General features: G+C 39.8%; 3 protein-coding genes across 3 annotated transcripts; all 3 read right to left on the minus strand.

Moving 5' to 3' along the window:
* Nucleotides 1-2099: 2099 nt before the first annotated feature.
* Nucleotides 2100-3041, minus strand: LOC309354491 (olfactory receptor 4N2-like; the record flags this gene model as incomplete). The annotated part of the gene is made up of 1 exon (XM_081884641.1): nucleotides 2100-3041. One exon carries the CDS (start codon nucleotides 3039-3041, stop codon nucleotides 2100-2102), a length of 942 nt encoding a protein of 313 aa, XP_081740767.1.
* Nucleotides 3042-8166: 5125 nt separating this feature from the next.
* On the minus strand, nucleotides 8167-9690 carry LOC309354516 (olfactory receptor 4N5-like). The gene has a single exon (XM_081884694.1). It carries the CDS (start codon nucleotides 9167-9169, stop codon nucleotides 8216-8218), a length of 954 nt encoding a protein of 317 aa, XP_081740820.1. The 5' UTR covers nucleotides 9170-9690; the 3' UTR covers nucleotides 8167-8215.
* Nucleotides 9691-11740: 2050 nt separating this feature from the next.
* On the minus strand, nucleotides 11741-12655 carry LOC309354521 (olfactory receptor 4N2-like; the record flags this gene model as incomplete). Its single annotated transcript, XM_081884700.1, has 1 exon — nucleotides 11741-12655. One exon carries the CDS (start codon nucleotides 12653-12655, stop codon nucleotides 11741-11743), a length of 915 nt encoding a protein of 304 aa, XP_081740826.1.
* Nucleotides 12656-19039: the final 6384 nt, after the last annotated feature.

Consider the following 19039-nt stretch of genomic DNA (forward strand, 5'->3'; position numbering starts at 1 on the left):
TAGCAGGCATTGCAAGCATCTTGATTAACAGACTCTTAAATATGCTGGAGAAACATGAACTCTGAGCATGACCTGATTTACAGGTAGAACCCTTTTTGTGCCATTTAAAGCTGCCATTTGGGGGGTAGCTTTTCTGTTACAAGGGTGGGTACTATCTGAGGGTTAAAAAAATTGTAACATGCTTTTGTTCTGGGCTCTTCATCTCCTTGCATGGACAGTGGGAGACTGCTTTCAAACAGAACAATAATGATCAACAGCTTGCCTTGCTTTCTTTGTTTCCCCCCATTGTTTTTATCTTTGACTAACATAGCTGAAGTGCACTGCAACACCCCTGCCTTGTGGCAAAACTGTGGGCCCAAGATCTTGCTCATATCACACCTCTGTGGCAGCATGGGCTTACACATGAGTTAACACATAATGCATGTGTGATCAGGGATGTGTGAGTGAGGACAAAATGCTTTTGATTGTTGAAGATCTAGCCCTGAAACCTGAGAAAATAATAACTAACATCTGAACATTGTGAGGAAGGAAAGAAACAAGAGCTAATTCTTTATTCTTCCTCAGGGGTAAAGGGCAGTGAAAAGGGTCACCTTCTTTTCCTCCTTGGGAAGAACAAAATACTTCCCTGCTCATCTAAAGGCCTTGGCACACAGATACTGGAAGCTGCCATAGTAAGAGCTCCAGAGACTCAAGGCAGAGACACCCCAGCTATCAGTCTTAAGGGAGCTCATTAAAAAGTTTGCATTGTGCATCAGAGAGAGAGAGAGTGCAGGTGACCTCTGGGATGGGAATGGAAAGGGTGAAGCAGTAGGCCTTGATCTGGGCGCTAGTCCAACAACCATTTATCCAAGGAATAAGGCAGGAGAGCGTGTCCATGGAGAAAAATTTACAACCATTTGTGCACTGTTTCAACTAGCCATGCCTTATTTCAGGATATTCCATTCTTTCCCCTTTCCACTCAAAAAGGAATTTAAAATCCCTTGGCTGGTGAACATGCTCAGTACTTATTCAGCAGGGTTTATTTTTTTTTGGGGGGGGGGACTGCCTTCCCCTAAGGTTATTTTGCATTTTATAGTTGTACTTTTGCAAACGTGGCGGTTCTCCCAGCCTGATGATGATGATGTAAAAACTAGAATTAAATTAAATCATTATATTAATTTAATATAATGAGGGAAGAATTTGTGGGAGAGAAATTAGGCCGACCTCAAAGAAAGGATTTAATGTGTAAAATGGGATATGTAAAATTATGATAAGTAAAAATGATAAATTTTAAGTAAGGATATGAATAATATTTAAGAGTATGAACAAATAATTTGCTGAGATATCAAAGAAAGTGGAAGGTGGGTAGGGGAGTGTGGGGAGGTCACGGAAAGAAGATTATGAAAGTAAGGTTATGATGTTTTGATTTGTGTTTGTGTTTGTTTTATATGTGTATGTTTGTCTGGTGAAAAAAGTTGAAAACCCAATAAATTTTTTTAAAAAAATAAAAATAAAAACTAGAATTAAACTTGAACGCAAAGCTCACATTTCTTCAGGTTTAAAGTACATACTGTAGCTTCCTGGGAGCTCTAGTTCCACCTCACAGATCTACAGTTCCTATCATCCATAACAAACTATAGTTCTCAGGATTCTTTGGGGGAAGTCATGTGCTGTAGACGTGTGCTGAATGTGCTTTAAATGTATGGTCTGAATATATCTACTCAGTTTGGGTTGCCATGTGTCCTCTTTTTCCAGGCCATGTCCTCTTTTGTAGGGGTAAAGTTTCTGTCTGGATGGATTTTTTAAAATTTGCAAAAATGTCTTTGGCTATAATTTCTGGATGAGACATAGACTTAACTGGTGCCTGAAGACTTGCTTTCCTCTTCTCTTCTCCTGGCCCCCTCAGCAATGTATCACAGCTTCTATAGCCTACATATAGCAGAAGCATTTAAAATAAGAGTTGTTCTAGAGTCCTCTTCTTTGCTCTTCAAATATGTATTGTTAATCTACTGTCGTCTCTGGAATTCACTAAGCAAAGGGTGTGGAAGAAATCTAATGAATAATGATTAAGTGCAAGGAAGCATAAGAATAAAAGCAAGTATTGCAATGCTATGCCATAGTTATCTTTCACTTGTCTGGAAATTTTGAATTTTTTTCAGCAGTTTCCACATAGCAACTTTGATCTCCCTGTTCCTCAGTGTGTAGATCATGGGGTTCATCACAGGGAAGATCACAGTGTGGAAAAAGGCCACCACCTTGTCAAACGGGTGGTCCTGGAAAGGACGACAATAGATATAGATAGCTGGGCCAAACATAATGAAGATAATGATGATGTGGGTCATGCATGTAGAGGAGGCTTTATTCTTCCCTTGGCTTGAGCCCTTCCTCACCTTGACAAGGAGGGCCACATATGAAATGAGGAGGAGGATGAAACATCCAGTAGTGACCAGACCACTGTTAACAAACATGACAAACTCTAATGTATTAGTGTTGGTGCAAGCCAGCTTGATGATCTGGGTTATGTCACAAAAGAAGTTGTCCAACTCATTGGGGCCACAAAAAGGCAGTGGGGCAATGAGAATGACCTGGATCATGGAGTGTATGAAACCTGCAGCCCATGCACACACCAGCATAGCCCAGCAAACCACCCTGGTCACCACAGTGACATAGTGCATTGGGTGGCAGATGGCCACATAGCGATCCACAGCCATGGAAATAAGGAGAATGGTCTCTGCCCCACCGAGGAAATGAATGAAAAAAAGCTGAGCCATGCAGTCTCTGTAGGAGATGGTTCTGCAGCCAGCCAAGAAGTTGGCTATGATCTTCGGAGTTGTGACACAGCTGTAGCAGATGTCCATGAAGGCCAGGTTGGCCAAGAAGAAAAACATGGGGGATCCCAAATGGGGGTCATGCCTAATTGTCATAATGATGAGGACATTTCCAGGTAGGATGATGGCATAGAAGAGCAGGAGTAGGGTACAGAGAAACAGTTGCACCAACCAGATCTCTGATATTTCCTGGAGAACAAACTCGACCACTACTGTATGAGTCCCATTTTCCATCCTTGCAGATTATAGCCTTGAAGTGGAACAATGATGAAGACATTAAATAGAAAACAATCACAGCATTCCCTCCCCCTCACTTGTATGCATTCCTCTACATGCAGCCAGTTAGTAGGCTGGCCAAGAAAAGATGAACCTTCTAAGTTATGTCTGGATCAACTCAATTTTGCACAGAGAAGTGTAGATGTTGTGGCACATCTCTGTGGGATGCCATTTATTGAAAAGGAAGGGATGAGTTGGCAGATAAGGAGACCTGTACAATCTGTTTTAGAACTTCCAAAATCTTATGCTTCTTATAACTCCAGAACATATTTTAAAAATGGAGAGAGTTTGGATCGTTAGATCAGGGTTAGGCAACCTGTGGGCCTCCATATGTTGTTAGTCTACAACTTCCATCAGCCATGTTGTCAGTGAAGGACAGGAGTTGTAGTTCAGAAACATCGGGAAGAGCGAAGGTTAACTAATGTGGGATCCATAAACTATATGCTCTTTCCATCTGTTGGTAAAATTTATTCTCCTCTCTGCAAATGAGCCCTCACCTTCCTCAAAGCTCCATCGTAAGTGCCCTTAATTCTTAAACCTGATCATGTTTGTGTATTGCCAAACAACACTATTTATATAAATCAGCAAGTGATGGCAGCAAGACACTAGTAACACAGGCAAAACCATAAATTAACATAGACAAATCCATAAAGTTGCCACCCACTTCAAACGTTCCCACTCATCTCAAGGTCTAGATGTGGTATTGAAAGAGTGTGTTCCTTGGCCTTACTCACAGGTACTCCAGTGGTGCGGTTGATTATTCTTTTGTGTGCTCCACCCAGGTGCAAAAGTTGAGAGTGTTGCAAGTTATACCATTCCAGCAAGTGCCAGCAAGAAGCGCTGATCAATTCCCCCCAAAATTGGGTGTGTTGCAGTACTCCAAGCAGCAGGGAGCAGGAAAAAGGTTCATGTCGATCCATTTGGTCTCTGCAGCTTTAGCTCATAAATACAGCAGGTCAGGATCACTCTTGTGTGATTCCAGCACCCATGTGTGATTCCTGTCCACAGAAATGGCAAAGCAAGAGGCAAGCTCTTCGTGGAATTTAAACCTTCTTAGTAGTGATTTCAGCCAGAAACAAGTGTGTTATTTCAGCCTATAGGAACTACAGCACAAGGATCTCTATGGCATAACTTAGCAAATCTAGCATTTGAAACAAGGACAGTTCAGCTCTTAGACACCCTGCATCAATACAACCTAACAACAGCCAATGGGCTCCTCATTATAGGGGAAGAAAATGATCCCTAGTTTCCTTCCTGATCAGATCTTCACTCTTGTATGCTTATGCTCTGGGTAACATAGAAATGGATAGATCTGTTGATTTTTCTTTCTCTGATGCTTATTTCCCCAGTATTAAATTCATTCCCCCAGTTTCCACACCAGTATGTGAACTCTCCTTAAAAAAAGTACATTGTACACATTTTTCTATGTATTTCTCCCACTTTTCATATTTATGCAAGTATTCCCCCCTCCCAATATCTATGCTTTCTTTTGTTTAAAAACGAGGTGCCAATACTCATATACTGTATGGGTGAAAGTGTTGTGGGTGCTTGTCCAGAAAGTCCTTGTCCAGAAGGGAATGTGCCTATTCCTTGAAGGGCTACAGTGGCAGAAAGAATGGAGAAGAAAAAAATTCAGTTTACCTCATTCCTCCGCCAGTGGCCCAACCTACTTTCCTTCCTCTTTAGTTGTGACTAGTGAGAAGGAGGGAGAAGGGGGCGACAGAGGACGAGATGGTTGGATAGTGCTCTTGAAGCTACCAGCATGAGTTTGACCAAACTGGGGGAGCCAGGGGAAGACAGGAGTGCCTGGCGTGCTCTGGTCCATGGGGTCACAAAGAGTCAGACATGACTAAATGACTAAACAACAACAACAAGTGAGAAGGAGAAGAAGGGGTAAGAAGAGCTGCAGAAGAACAAGGAAGGATAAGGAAAGGGCTGTAGAATTGAGAGAAAGCTGCCTCTTACCAGTCCCCAATTGCCCTCCCTAATTTTCTAGCAGTCCTTGAGGCACCACTAGGCTCCCTCATCCATCTCCATGGCTATATGGCTTCTGGCCCTAGGAGAGCCAAAAGTGGGGAGAAGAAGTTGCCTATTCAAGGACATCCAGGGCCCTTAGGAGCAGCTCCTTCCATTGCCTCCCAAGGACCTTATTAAAAAGTTAGCATCAAGAACTTTATTAAAAAGTCAGCTTTGAAGCTTCAGCTGCCAGGACTTCAAAGTACAATGCAGGGAAGTTTGGAAGTCCTATAAATTATCAGTTTTTGGAGGCTCGGAAGTAGCATGGGCCTGTTTAAAGCAGGGATTTCAAACAGCTCGTGCTGCCCTTTGAATCTTCAGGCAATATGCTGACAAAGCAGACCCCCAACAGGATTGAACCACACTGTTCCACCCATCAGGTGATGTCACCCAATTACATCAGATGATGGACAGGTGGGTGTGGTTTGCAGAATATGGCCTCATGAGTTATCTTGGACTCCTGGGAGGGGCAAGACTGACCCATGGGACAGAGGTTTCCTACCCCTGAGTTAACATTTGCCCAACAACACTAGATACTGAATAATCCCTGGCTTTGCTGACATGATTGTGATAGCATTTTATCTGAACAATCTCTTCCTTTGGTAGACATGATTGTTGCATTACTGTTAATTTCTCTCATCTACTTTTGATCAGCTTACTGCAACCAGGGCCAGATTTTGGTTTGATGAGGCCCTAAGCTACTGAAGGTAATAGGGCCCTTTATATGTCTAGCTGTCCTTTATCAACAACAAATTGTTGATGTCTTTTGCGTGTTGAATACATGCTGTATGGTAATTTATGGACCTAATAGGTCCATACACAACACAAAACACTTTTCCTCTATGTAGGTTTTATTTTATTTGTTTTTTATCTTATATTTTGGAAATGTATATCCAGTTTTTTTTTCCTTTACATTTTTTGAGGGCCCCAAGAAAGTGGGACCCTAAGCTATAGCTTGTTTAGCTTATACGTAAATCCGGCACTGACTGCAACTGTTAGCTGGATTGTCAATCTCTGACTCCTGCCTTTCTTGATGACTCTGCTTTTGCTTGATGGGCTCTGAAATCCTGTCAGGCCTGCCCTGGATTCTTATCAGCAGTGAAGAAATTTGCTCTTTTCCACGTTGACAGAATGCCAGTTATTAACTGGCACTGCAACATGTTCGTGTAGAATCAGAAGAATCTTTATTTGCATCAGCCACTAGCCAAAGCATTAAAATAAAATGTACTGAAGTTAGAGGTAAAAACTTAACAATAAAAAATACATTTTGGGGATTTACATCAATAATCAAATAACAGATCTTATTCTAATTGCCATATCTTATGTAGCCATACCTTACAGGGAAGTTGTGTGATTGGTCATTTAGATTAGTGTTGCCTAATTTGGCTTTGTGGTGCTGTTAAATAGTAAAATATGACTGGCTATTGTCATGAAATTCTACTCAATATCACCCAGAGCAGAACTCCAATGTATAGTTAGCAGAGTAAAAACTTGTAGAATTGTAGGATTCCCAGTAAATAGACAAGAGGCAATTGTATTTCATCCAGCAGAGCTTTACTGCTATTGAAGGCAAAGTAGCACAATGGTCACAAATCCAATACATTCAGGACTGGCACTGTCCATAAGAACTCTAGTTGCAGCAGACTTAACATAAACTTATAATAAATTATAATAAGTCTAAACATTAACACTAAGCATACTATGTACAGAACACCACACCAAAAGCAAAGAAAGACAGGAAAGGAAAGTGAAACCCAGGTTCAGCTTCTCTGAAGGAATAATCCAAACATCATGAACCTTCTGCTTGTTTCTTTCACACAGAGAAGCTTCCAGAAACCATCTTGAATTAATTAGAATAAGAAAGATCTCTACATATCAGATCAATACTTTCTGTACTAAGAAATGCAAACTCACAGCTATATGGTAAAAGGATATCAGGGCATTCAATATAGGTAGATCATGAGTTTGGATTGCACAGAAATGTATCAGGTTTTTTTGTTTTCTGTGCAATTTTAATAATACAGGGTTCCTCTATAGGAGGCTTGGGCACATAAACCCTAAATATGTCACTGGACACCAACTCCCATCAGCTTCAGCCAGCATCGCCATTGGTCAGGAATGATGGGAGTTGGAGTCGAGCAATGTCTTGAGGGTCACAACGTACCCACCTCTGCTCCATAGATTACACTTGAATATTCCTAGAATGTCTAATGATTGGAACAAAAGTTGATAACTTATTACAAATACTCATCATTATTAGGAGAATGTTCTCAACATTTCCAACACTTGGAAGTGTGTGTAAGTAGGAAGATGTGAAGGAAACAAATGTGCTTGAAGTGTTTCCTGTTAGTTTTGTACTGTATTTTACAAAGAAAATGTATTTTACAAAGCATAAATTGTATTGCCTTTTTAACTTGTTAACTGCCTTTAAAAAGTGTGTGTGTGTGTGTGTGTGTGTGTGAAATGTGAGGGTGGGGGGTGTTTGCTGTCATTTTGCCTGAGAACATGGGAGTGTGAAGACTTCAAGCAGGCTCTGTCCAGAAAAAAATTATGAAGACAGGCATGCAATGGACTAACGATTTATGCATTGCTATGAAAGTCTGTATTTTTGGAACAAGAAGACCAAACCCTCTCTTGGGCTCAAGGGAGAGAAATAAATTGTATTAAACTCAATATATAAATAATACAGCTTGTTTAGTTGTTGCCAACCTAACAAGTAAAGATTCATCTTCAAGTTTTGTTTAAGGAGTCTATTTTACTACGAAGGTTTTGGGTGAAACTGCAGCACAAATCTGAATGACTCAAAAATAGCTAACATTTTCCAGCATGAAGATTGGTTTTGGCAAGTTATTCCAAAGTTATTAAAAAATATGTGCTAGCTTTACTACACAGTTAATTAGACTACAGTGTTGAAAATCAATTTCACTCACTTATATCACTTTATTTCATAGAAATACTTCATTTCAAATAAACCTTAAAATTACCTTTGATGATATGCACTCACTATAAAGACACTACTGTGTTACTACAACATTAGTCCAAGAAACTGGGATGATAAAGTAAAACAAAAAGTGATCACTGAAGCACTACACTCTATTTTCCTTTCAGATAGCTGCCTAAATTTTATACTTCATCATCAGTCTCCACATAGCAACTTTGATCTCCTTGTTCCTTAGTGTGTAGATCGTGGGGTTCATCAAAGGGAAGACCACAGTGTGGAAAAAAGCCACTATCTTGTCAAAGGGGAAATCTTGGAAGGGGCGGCAGTAGATGTAGATAGCCGGACCAAACATGATGAAGACAATGATGATGTGGGTGATGCACGTAGAGGAGGCTTTGCTCTTCCCTTGACCAGAGCCTGTCCTCACCTTGACCAGCAAAGCCCCATATGAAATGAGGAGGAGGATGAAACATCCAGTAGTGACCAGACCACTGTTAACAAACATGACAAATTCTAATGCATAAGTGTTGGTGCAAGCCAGCTTGATGATCTGGGTAATGTCGCAAAAGAAATTGTCCAGTTCATTGGGGCCACAGAAAGGAAGTGGTATGATGAGAATCACCTGGATTATAGAATGTATGAATCCTCCTGCCCATGAACCTACAACTAACATCCAGCAAACCACTCTGGTCATCACAGTGGCATAGTGCAGAGGGTGGCAGATGGCTACATACCGATCCACAGCCATGGCAATAAGGAGGTTGATCTCGGCCCCACCCAGAAAATGAATGAAGAAAAGCTGCGCAATGCAGCCCCTGTAGGAGATGGTTCTGCAGCCAGCCAAGACGTTGGCTATCATCTTTGGAGGGGTGACACAGCTGTAGCAGATGTCCATCAAAGCCAAATTGGCCAAGAAGAAAAACATGGGGGATCCCAGATGGGAATATTTCAAAATGGTCACAATGATCAGGATGTTCCCAGGTAGGATGATGACATAGAAGAGCAGGAGGAGACAACAGAGGAACAGCTGCAGCTCCCAGATCTGTGATAATCCCTGGAGAACAAACTCTGCCACTACTGTATAGTTCAGTTGTTCCTTCTCCACTACTGTATGGTTCCATTGGTCCATTTTTAGAGTGCATAGCTCTGCAGTCAAATAATGATGAAGATGTTAAACAGGAAAAATCTACAAGGTGGGTTTCCCCTCTCCCCCCTTTCATCTCAAGGTTATATAAACAGTGCATACAGCCCATTGATTGGCTGGTTTGTAAGAAACCAGTGGTCCAGTTATCATTTGGGTATCTTGTCCAGCTGCTGCTTTTTCAAAAGGCAAATGAAAAGTCAATTTCAATTGAAAAGAAGTTTATCATACTGGTATAGTTTTCAAAGTGCCAGGAATAGATGCACTTTCTTGACTAAAGCTTGGTAATCTCTTTTTTTACCAAACATGCATTTCCTCTAATAAACTCTGGCTTCCTTGTTTTCCTAAAAGCAGAGTTTCAGTGTGATTATATCTGGGGGAAAGCATGCTTCTCTAAGAGGGATTCAGTATTCAGTTCAGCTTCTGCTGAGAATTCACCTCCAAATGCCAACAACATAGTCTCTGGCCATTGTCCATACTGTCTGGGCCTTGATGAAGCCCAGCAACACCAAAAGGACCACAGGTTTTCCCTCCCTGTTCTAGTGAAAGAATTGCAAGGAGGGTTATTCTCTACTGGTCATTGACTGAAATAAAAAATGAGAAAAATAGAGTGGTGAAATTTCTATTTAATAAGCATCAGTTTGAGGCTCATCTGTGCATTTCATATTTTAGAGCTCTTTCACTTGCTGCCCAACTTAATGCAGTAGAAATAATGTTATGATTGGCTACTAATGTCCTCCTTGTTAGGTTACTGGTGTGCTAATAGTTTAGGCTGAGTGCTCAGTGTGTAACAAACTCTCTCTCTCTCTCTCCTCTGGGCAATATATATGAGATATATACATCTTTTGAATTAGATACCCATCAGATCAGGAAGAGATAATATCCAGCTGTGGGCAGAAGTGGGTAGAGAGAACGAGCAAAAATATTTGATTAGAGAGATCCTGTGCTTATAGTGCCTAAAGGGAGTTGAGTACAGAAGTTGTTCTCTAAAGATTTATTCCCTGCTTTAGGAGTGCCTGCTTGCTTCCATCATTCTTTGCTTGGATATTTGTAAATAAAGCAAATATGCTGAACCTTACATTCCATTCCATGTATATATAATGGGACTGAATAAACATAGGAAATAGATACACATACATAAAGGCTCTCTCTCAGATACCCACATTATGAACCTGTGAAGTAGAAAATATGCAGACACATGAGTTTTCCAGAAGAGGGACCTCAACATATTGCCTTTCTTTTTCTGAAATCCGGTACCTCCAAGAGAAAAGGTATGATTGTTCTTCTCTCATTAAAATGTATGCAAGTTTTAGACTATCTTTTGTAACATAGAAAACAATGAATGTATGTTTCCTTTTAAACTACTAACGAGAGAAAAACAGTTTAGATAAAGAACATAAGAACACAGGAACACAGGAACATAAAGAACATAGGAAGCTGTCTTATACAGAGTGAGACCATTCATCTATCTAGCTTGGTGTTATCTGCACTGACTGCAGTTGCTCTCCAGGATTTTAGACAGGAGTCTTCCCTACCTGGAGAACCCAGGGATTGACTCTGTGGCCTCTGTACCACTTCACTATTGGTAGCAGAAAGAATTCAGAACCTTGCCCATCCCATCAAAGACCTTGTGGCTACAGGAGTGAATACAGCCACTTCAGCTCCCTCACCCTATTCCTTTATCGCTCCTCTTGCTTTCTTGCAGAAGGAAGGAAGGAAGGAAGGAAGGAAGGAAGGAAGGAAGGAAGGAAGGAAGGAAGGAGTATGATGGGAGACAGAGAAGGCTGAAGTGTGAAGATGTAGCTGTCACTTACCCCCTGCTGCTACCAAGCGTATGACAGCCCTTGAGGCAGCGGCAGGTCTCCTCATCCTCCCTAGCTATATTACTTCTGGCCCTGGGAGAGCTGAAGGTGAGGAGGTGTGTATCAAAGGATAAGCTGGGCCCTTGGGTACAACCCTTCCACAGGCTCCCAAGGGCCTTATTAAAAACCAAACTTATTTTTCATTTATTTTCAATACTTCAAGGCTACTTCAAGGATTGGAAGCTTGTGGCTGACAACCCCATTTTGCAATCCTAACTACACTTGTTGGGAAGTAAATATATTTGCATAAGCATGCTTAGGAAAGTACGGTAAGGTGGGGGTGCCATGATGATTTTCTGGGGGCAGAACACAGGCTATGGATTTTCTCCTCTGCTACATTCCCCAAAGGAGACACATATTTGAGAACAATGACCAAAACACCAAGAGTTCTATTGCTTTTATTTTGTTTTTGTTTTTTTTTATAAAGGTTTTGCTTTCTCAGTGAAAAAAGGGTGTTTTTTATTTGGAAATATTTATATATGCTTTTTATGATTTTATATTAATATGATTTTTGTCATGTTAATACCATGGTTCATCCAAGGAACACAAAACAGTATCCATGTTCCCCAATGTACATTCATTGGAATGTCAGAAAGCGATGATGTCTACCCTATTTGCATAAGATCTACACATCCATGAGAACCCTGTGCCCCATGAATCTTGGGAAGAGGGACTGATTGTGAAATCACTAATTTCTTTATTTCTTCATCAGTTTCCACATAGCAACTTTTATCTCCTTGTTCCTCAGTGTATAGATCATGGGATTCATCAGAGGGAAGACCATGGTGTGGAAAAAGGCCACCACCTTGTCAAAGGGATAGTCCTGGAAGGGGTGGCAGTTGATGTAGATGGCTGGACCAAACATAATGCAGGCGATGATGATGTGGGTGATGCACGTAGAGGAGGCTTTGTTCTTTCCATGGTTTGAGCTTGTCCTCACCTTTATTAGCAGGGCCCCATAAGAGATGAGGAGGAGGATGAAACATGCAGCACTTACCAGGCCACTGCTAACAAACATGAAAAATTCTAATGTGTAAGTGTTGGTGCAAGCCAGCTTAATGATCTGGGTGACATCACAGAAGTAGTTGTCAACCTCATTGGGGCCACAGAATGGCAAAGGGATAATGAGAATGACCTGGATTATGGAGTGCAAGAATCCTCCAACCCATGAACATACCAGCATACCCCAGCAGACTACTTGGGTCACCATAGTAGCATAGTGCAGTGGCTGGCAGATGGCCACATACCGGTCAATGGCCATGGCAATGAGAAGGAACATCTCAGCTGCACCAAGAAAATGAATGAAAAAAATCTGAGTGATACATCCCAGGTATGATATAGTCCTGTGACCAGAGAATATGTTAGCCATGAGCTTTGGTGGGGTGACACAGCTGTAGCAGATGTCCAAGAAGGCCAGGTTGGCTAAGAAGAAAAACATGGGGGATCCCAGATGGGGGTCCTTACAGATTGTCACAATGATGACAAAGTTTGCAGGTAGGATGATGATGTAGAAGAGCAGAAGAAGAACACAGAGGAACAACTGCATCTCCCAGAGCTGTGACAACCCCTGGATAACAAACTCTTTCACTACAGTGTGATTCCCATTTTCCATCCTTGCAGATGTAGTCCTGCAAAACAATTATATCTGAATTGTTAAACAATAAATGATTGCAATCCCACCGCCCCCATTTATACACCTTATTATAAATGCAACCAATTGGTAGGCTGGCCAGGAGCAGATCAAAATAGCTCATGGGTTCATGTTGCATTCAGATTCTGTGGCTTTTGCACAGAGAATTGATGATTGCCTAACAGCACTGTATGGGTTAGAGGTATCAGTGATATGTGGTCCAGCTGGACTGGATGGCTAAAATATGTTCAGAAAACTAAACCCAGGAGATGAGTCACATGGACTCCTCTGCAATTAGAACATGATGTCACTGATAGTGAAGAGGAGAAATTCATTTCAGTGTACAGTTAAAGCCAAATCGATCACATTTGCACTTTCAGGAACAATAAACAAACCACAACACAACTATTCTTTGAAACTTGCACTTATCAGACTGTATGGAGCCTGGGACCTTCTGAAGTGCAAAACAGATTACCACTGAGTTATGGCCCATTTCCCAAATCTAAGGATAACAAGACTGAGATTCAGTGGTGCTGCTGGTTCTGCTGCTTCTGGACCCTATACCTTCCTTCCTCCAACCCCAGAGATTCTCAAGACCATGATAGAATGATCAGATCTGACTGAAAACCTTTTGCTGCCTGAAATGAGGAATAAGATCTGGCTTCCTCAACCTCAGCCTTCCAGATGTTTTGAGACTACAACTCCCATCATCCCTAACCACTGGTCCTGCTAGCTAGGGATCATGGGAGTTGTAGGCCAAAAACATCTGGAGGGCTGAGGTTGAGGAAGCCTGAATAAGATGGTACCCCCACCTCACAATACCACACTCAGCTGCTGATAAAACTGACAGCTTAACATTGCTTTGATACCAGAGAATCCTCAACTATACATCAACTACAACCAGCTCAGGAGGCAAAGGGCAGACCATATGGAACACACAGTTCTGCCCTCCACATTTCGCACCATCCAGCATTTGCCACTTGAGGCAGCTTCCTCAATTTGCATAAATGGTAGTGCTGGCCATACTTGCAGAGCTCAGGGACTAGGGACAGAAGGATTTGTCATTTACAGTTTTTTAGTTTCTCATTTTTCCAATTTTAAATTCCATTCCCCACATTTCAACATCAGTTTGATATTTGTTTTAAAAAGAGCCCTAATCAAAATCAATCAGCATTTTAATACAAATTCCTTCTAATTTTTTGCATTTAAAGTAATGACTGTCCCCTTAAAGCAAGAGTAGGGAGCCACTAGGCCTCTAGATATTGCTGGACTACAACTGTCACCATCCCTGACCACTTGCCATGGTATCTGGAGCTGGTGAGAGTTGAACAACAGCTGGAGGACTGCAGTTTAGCCAACTCTGCCATAAAGGCTTGAGGCAGTCAGAAAAAAGCAGCCACCCATTCTGATCCTCCACCAGACCCCTTCCACGTTCTCTTTGCTTCCTTAGTATTGATCAGCAAGGAAGATAGGAACATAAGAAGGCTTTGCAGGATCAGGCCAGTGGCCCATCTAGTCCAGCATATTCTTCTCAGTGTGGCCCACCAGATGCCAGCAAGCAGGACAACTGGTATCCAAATTGAACCAAATGATCAATAGAGGAGCAAGGGAGGAAAACTAAAGCCATGCAAAAAAGACAATGTGAAAAAGAGCAGAGATGAGACAAACATTTACCCTTTGTTGCCCTTCAATTTGCAGACAGCCCTTCTGGCAGAATAAATCTTCGTCATCCTCATACTTATACTGCTTATGGAAGAAGTGCATCCAAGGATATACTGAGCCCAGAAGAAACACCTTACAGTGATCTCAGAGGACCTCATTAAAAAGGCTACCAATTTCTTTTATTTCAGTGGTGCTTCAAGGATATTGATAATCAGCATGAGGTTTGATAACCCCATTTTCTAGTCACTTCCCCGTTTAATTGTCATTTTTTTTATTAAACCTCAACACAGAGTAAATAACAGCTCTCCTATTTTGTACATGAATTAATTATATGATACAGACATGGCTATGGATTATGGGTAGTAATAACACAGTTTTGTTTTTATTTTTAAAATATTTTTATTAATTTTCTCAGTAACAAACATCACAAAAAATAAACATCAAGAAAGGTCTCTTAAGGGGGGAAAGAGAAAAAGAGGAAAAATGGAAACAAAAAAAAAACTATTTACATATTCAATATCAAATCCAAATATGGCAATGGAAGAGTATCCTGCTCCATTGTACCTGATGGCGGCAGACTAGTTTAGTGACTGTGTAGAAACATGGGAATCTGCCTTGTACTGACTCAGATCTACAGGTCAATCTGCCTCAGTATTGTCCAAACTGACCTGCTCCAATCATAATGCAGTGTTGTTGGAAATAAAATTGTCTCTGCGGGGGTCTTACAGATGAAGAATGAAAGATGATTTATTGAGGAATGAGCAGAAGGAAGGCCCAAAAGACTCTAAAGGATTACTTTGAGACAAATATTAATTCTGAGGTGGAAATAAGAGTCGTTTGGGATGCAAGTAAGGCAGTAATGAGAGGATTCCTCATACAACAAAATTTGATCAAGAAAAGGATACAGAATGAGAAAAAAGACAATATTCTGTCTCAATTAAAAGATAAAGAGAAGAACTTGAGATCTAATCCGAAGAATCAGCAGATTCAAAAGGAAATTAAAGCACTACAGATCCAATACTCCCAGATTATAAATCAGGAAATAGAATGGAAAATAAAAATGATGAGACAGAGAAACTTTGAATCGGCAAATAAATGTGGAAAACTGCTGACTTGGCAGTTAAAAAAGAGACAGAAACAAAGTACTATTACTTATATTGTATCAGAAGGAAAGTCTATGGAGAATCCTGCAGAGATAAGAAGATGTTTTTAGAAATACTATAAACAACTGTATAAAAATGGAAAAGAAGCTAACGGTAAAATCGAGCAAGTTATCCAAGTACACGGATTGCAAAAAATTCCTGAAAATAAAAAAGATCCTACTTAATGGATTGATCACAAGAAAAGAGGTTGAGAATGCAATAAATCAGATGCAGCTTGGTAAAACACCAGGGCCAGATGGTTTGTCAGCAAAATACTATAAAACTTTGAAGCACTGGCTTAATATCTTAATAAGATATTAAGAGGGGACAAAGCACCTGAAACCCGGAAGGAAGCCTTTATAACCCTGATTCCAAAACCAGATCAAGATAGGTCCAATGTGGAAAATTATAGGCTGATCTCATTACCCAATGTGGATTACAATTTTTTTGCTAACATTCTGGCCAACAGGTTGAAGAAGGTACTAACAGATTATATTCATAAGGACCAGGCAGGAATTCTACCTGGGAGACATATGAAAGATAACATTAGGAATATAATCGATGTGTTAGAAAGATTGGAAGTTAAAAAAAAAACTCTAAAGCAATGTTAATGTTTGTAGATGCTGAGAAGGCTTTTGATAATGTTTCATGGAGTTTTATGAAAAGGAATTTAGAAAATATTGAGGTTGGACAATAATTTTTAAATGGTATTAATGTGATCTATTTTGAGCAAAAAGTTAAAATCATAGTTAATAATGTGGTTTCAGAAGAAATTAGAATTGAGAAAAGAACCAGGCAAGGGTGTCCACTTTCCCCTCTGCTTTTTATTTCGGTCCTAGAGGTTTTGCTAAACATGCTAAGGAAAGAGTAAGAGGTTAAAGGTATAACAGTAGGATCCAAACAATATGAGTTAAAAGCCTTTGTTCACAATTTGGTGTTAACATTACAAGACCCAGATTCCAGTGCAGTGAAAGCACTGAAGTTGATTCAAGAGTTCAGGCAAGTAGCAGGATTTAAGTTAAACAAAAGCAAAACCAAAGTGCTGGCGGGAAAAAATAGATAATGAGGTGAGAAAAATCCTTCAGGAAAAGACAGGCCTTGTTTTTTGTGAAAAAGGGGAAGTACCTGGGTGTGAATTTATCAGTGAAAAACTTGAATTTATATAAAGACAATTATGAGAAATTATGGAATGAAATAAAGAGAGATCTTGAGATTTGGTTAAATTTAAAATTGTCATCAATGAGCCAAATATTGGTGGTTAAGATGAATGTACTGCCAATGATGTTGTTTTTATTCCAAGCTTTACCAATTACTGATAATGTCAGATGTTTTAAAGAATCACAGAAAGCATTGTCTAAATTTATCTGGCAGGGGGAAAACCCAGAATTAAATATAAAATATTAACAGATGCAAAAGAGAGAGGGGGATTTTCCCCGCCAGATCTGAAGATATATTTCGAGGCAGCAGCTTTCTGCTGGGTTAAGGAATGGATTCAAATAGATAATGCTGATGTGTTAGACTTTGAAGGATTTGACAATGTATTTGGTTGGCATGCATATTTATGGTATGACAAGATATCGGCTCATAAACGTTTTAAAAATCATGTAATTAGAAAATCTTTATATAATGTATGGATAAGATATAAAGGTCTCTTGGAAAGGAAAACACCCAGATGGCTTTCACCAATGGAAGCTAAGGCTCAGAAAAAGTTGAATATGGAGAGTAAATAGTTGAAATATGACGATTTACTAGTGGAAGAAAATGAAGAATTTAAACTAAGACCATTTGACCAACTCAAAGACAAATTAGATGGATGGTTACAATATTATCAGATTAATGAATTATATAAATTGGATAGGAAAAACGGTTTTGCAACAGAAAAAATCCAAATTGGAAACGGAATTGTTAGGTACTAATGTTAAAAAAATCTCTCTAAAATGTACAATTTGTTGTTAGAATGGCATACAAAGGATGAACAAGTTAAATCTGTGATGATTGATTGGGCAAGAGATGTTGGACACAATATAATGTTGGAAGATTGGGAAAGGCTATGGAAGAAAGGGGTTAAGTTTACTGCATGTACGGTATTAAAAGAAAACATTATGAAAATGGTGTATGGTACTTAACCCCTGTGAAATTAGCAAAGATGTATCATACAAAGGATAATTTGTGTTCAAACATTGCAAATTTTGGATAAAATTGAGTGTTTCAAGAAGTGGCAGAAAGATATTTCTAGATTTGTCTGGCAGGGCAAGAAGCCTCGAATAAAATTTAAGATATTAACTGACGCTAAAGAAAGAGGTGGATTTGCCCTGCCAGACTTAAAACTTTATTATGAATCAGCCGCTTTTTGCTGTCTGAGAGAATGGATGCTTCTTGAGAACACTGACGTGTTGGATTTAGAAGGTTTTAACAACATTTTTGGGTGGCATGCATATTTGTGGTATGATAAGGTTAAAGCACATAAAGCTTTTAAAAACCATATTGTCAGGAAAGCACTTTTTAAAGTTTGGATAGGATATAAGGATTTGCTTGAAAATAAAACCCCAAGGTGGCTGTCACCAATGGAAGCGAAGGCTCAGAAAAAACTCAATATGGAGGCTAAATGGCCGAAATATTGGGAAATTTTGGAACAAGAGGGAGACAGATTAAAACTGCAGAGTTTTGAAAAATTAAAAAAATAGAGTGCGAGATTGGCTTCACTATTATCAGATAATGGAGGCATATAACTTGGGTAAAAAAATTGGCTTCCAGGTGGAAAAATCAAAATTGGAAACAGAACTGTTAGATCCCAAAACTAAGAATTTGTCAAGAATGTATAACTTGCTGTTGAAATGGAATACTCAGGATGAAACGGTGAAATCTGCTATGACTAAATGGGCACAAGAAGTTGGACATAATATTATGATGGCTGACTGGGAACAGTTATGGACTACAGGTATGAAGTTTACGGCATGCAATGCCTTAAGAGAGAATATAATGAAAATGATATACAGGTGGTACATGACACCAGTCAAGCTTGCAAAAATTTATCATTTACCCGATAACAAATGTTGGAAATGTAAAGAGACTGAAGGTACATTCTTTCACCTCTGGTGGACATGCCCAAGGATTAAGGCTTTCTGGGAGATGATCTATAATGAAATGAAAAAGGTATTTAAATATACCTTTCTGAAGAAACCAGAGGCCTTTCTCCTGGGCATGGTTGGCCAATTGGTGTCAAAGAAGGATAGAACTGTCTCTATGTATGCTACAACAGCAGCAAGAATACTTATTGCAAAGTATTGGAAGACACAAGATCTACCCACCCGGAAAGAATGGCAGATGAAGGTGATGGACTATATGGAACTGGCGGAAATGACTGGCAGAATCGGAGACCAGGGAGAAGAGTCGGTGGAGGAACATTGGAAGAAATTTAAAGACTATTTACAGAAACATTGCAAAATTAATGAATGTTAGAATGATGTTGGAATGAATTTATGTGATTTTAGCAGAAATGTTACAAAGATTTAGGAAAAAACAGACTGCTAATTGGTGAAATGAGGGAAAGTAATATTAATAT

Source organism: Podarcis melisellensis (genome assembly GCF_964234715.1).
Source record: "Podarcis melisellensis genome assembly, chromosome: 13".
Classification (NCBI taxonomy): domain Eukaryota; kingdom Metazoa; phylum Chordata; class Lepidosauria; order Squamata; family Lacertidae; genus Podarcis; species Podarcis melisellensis.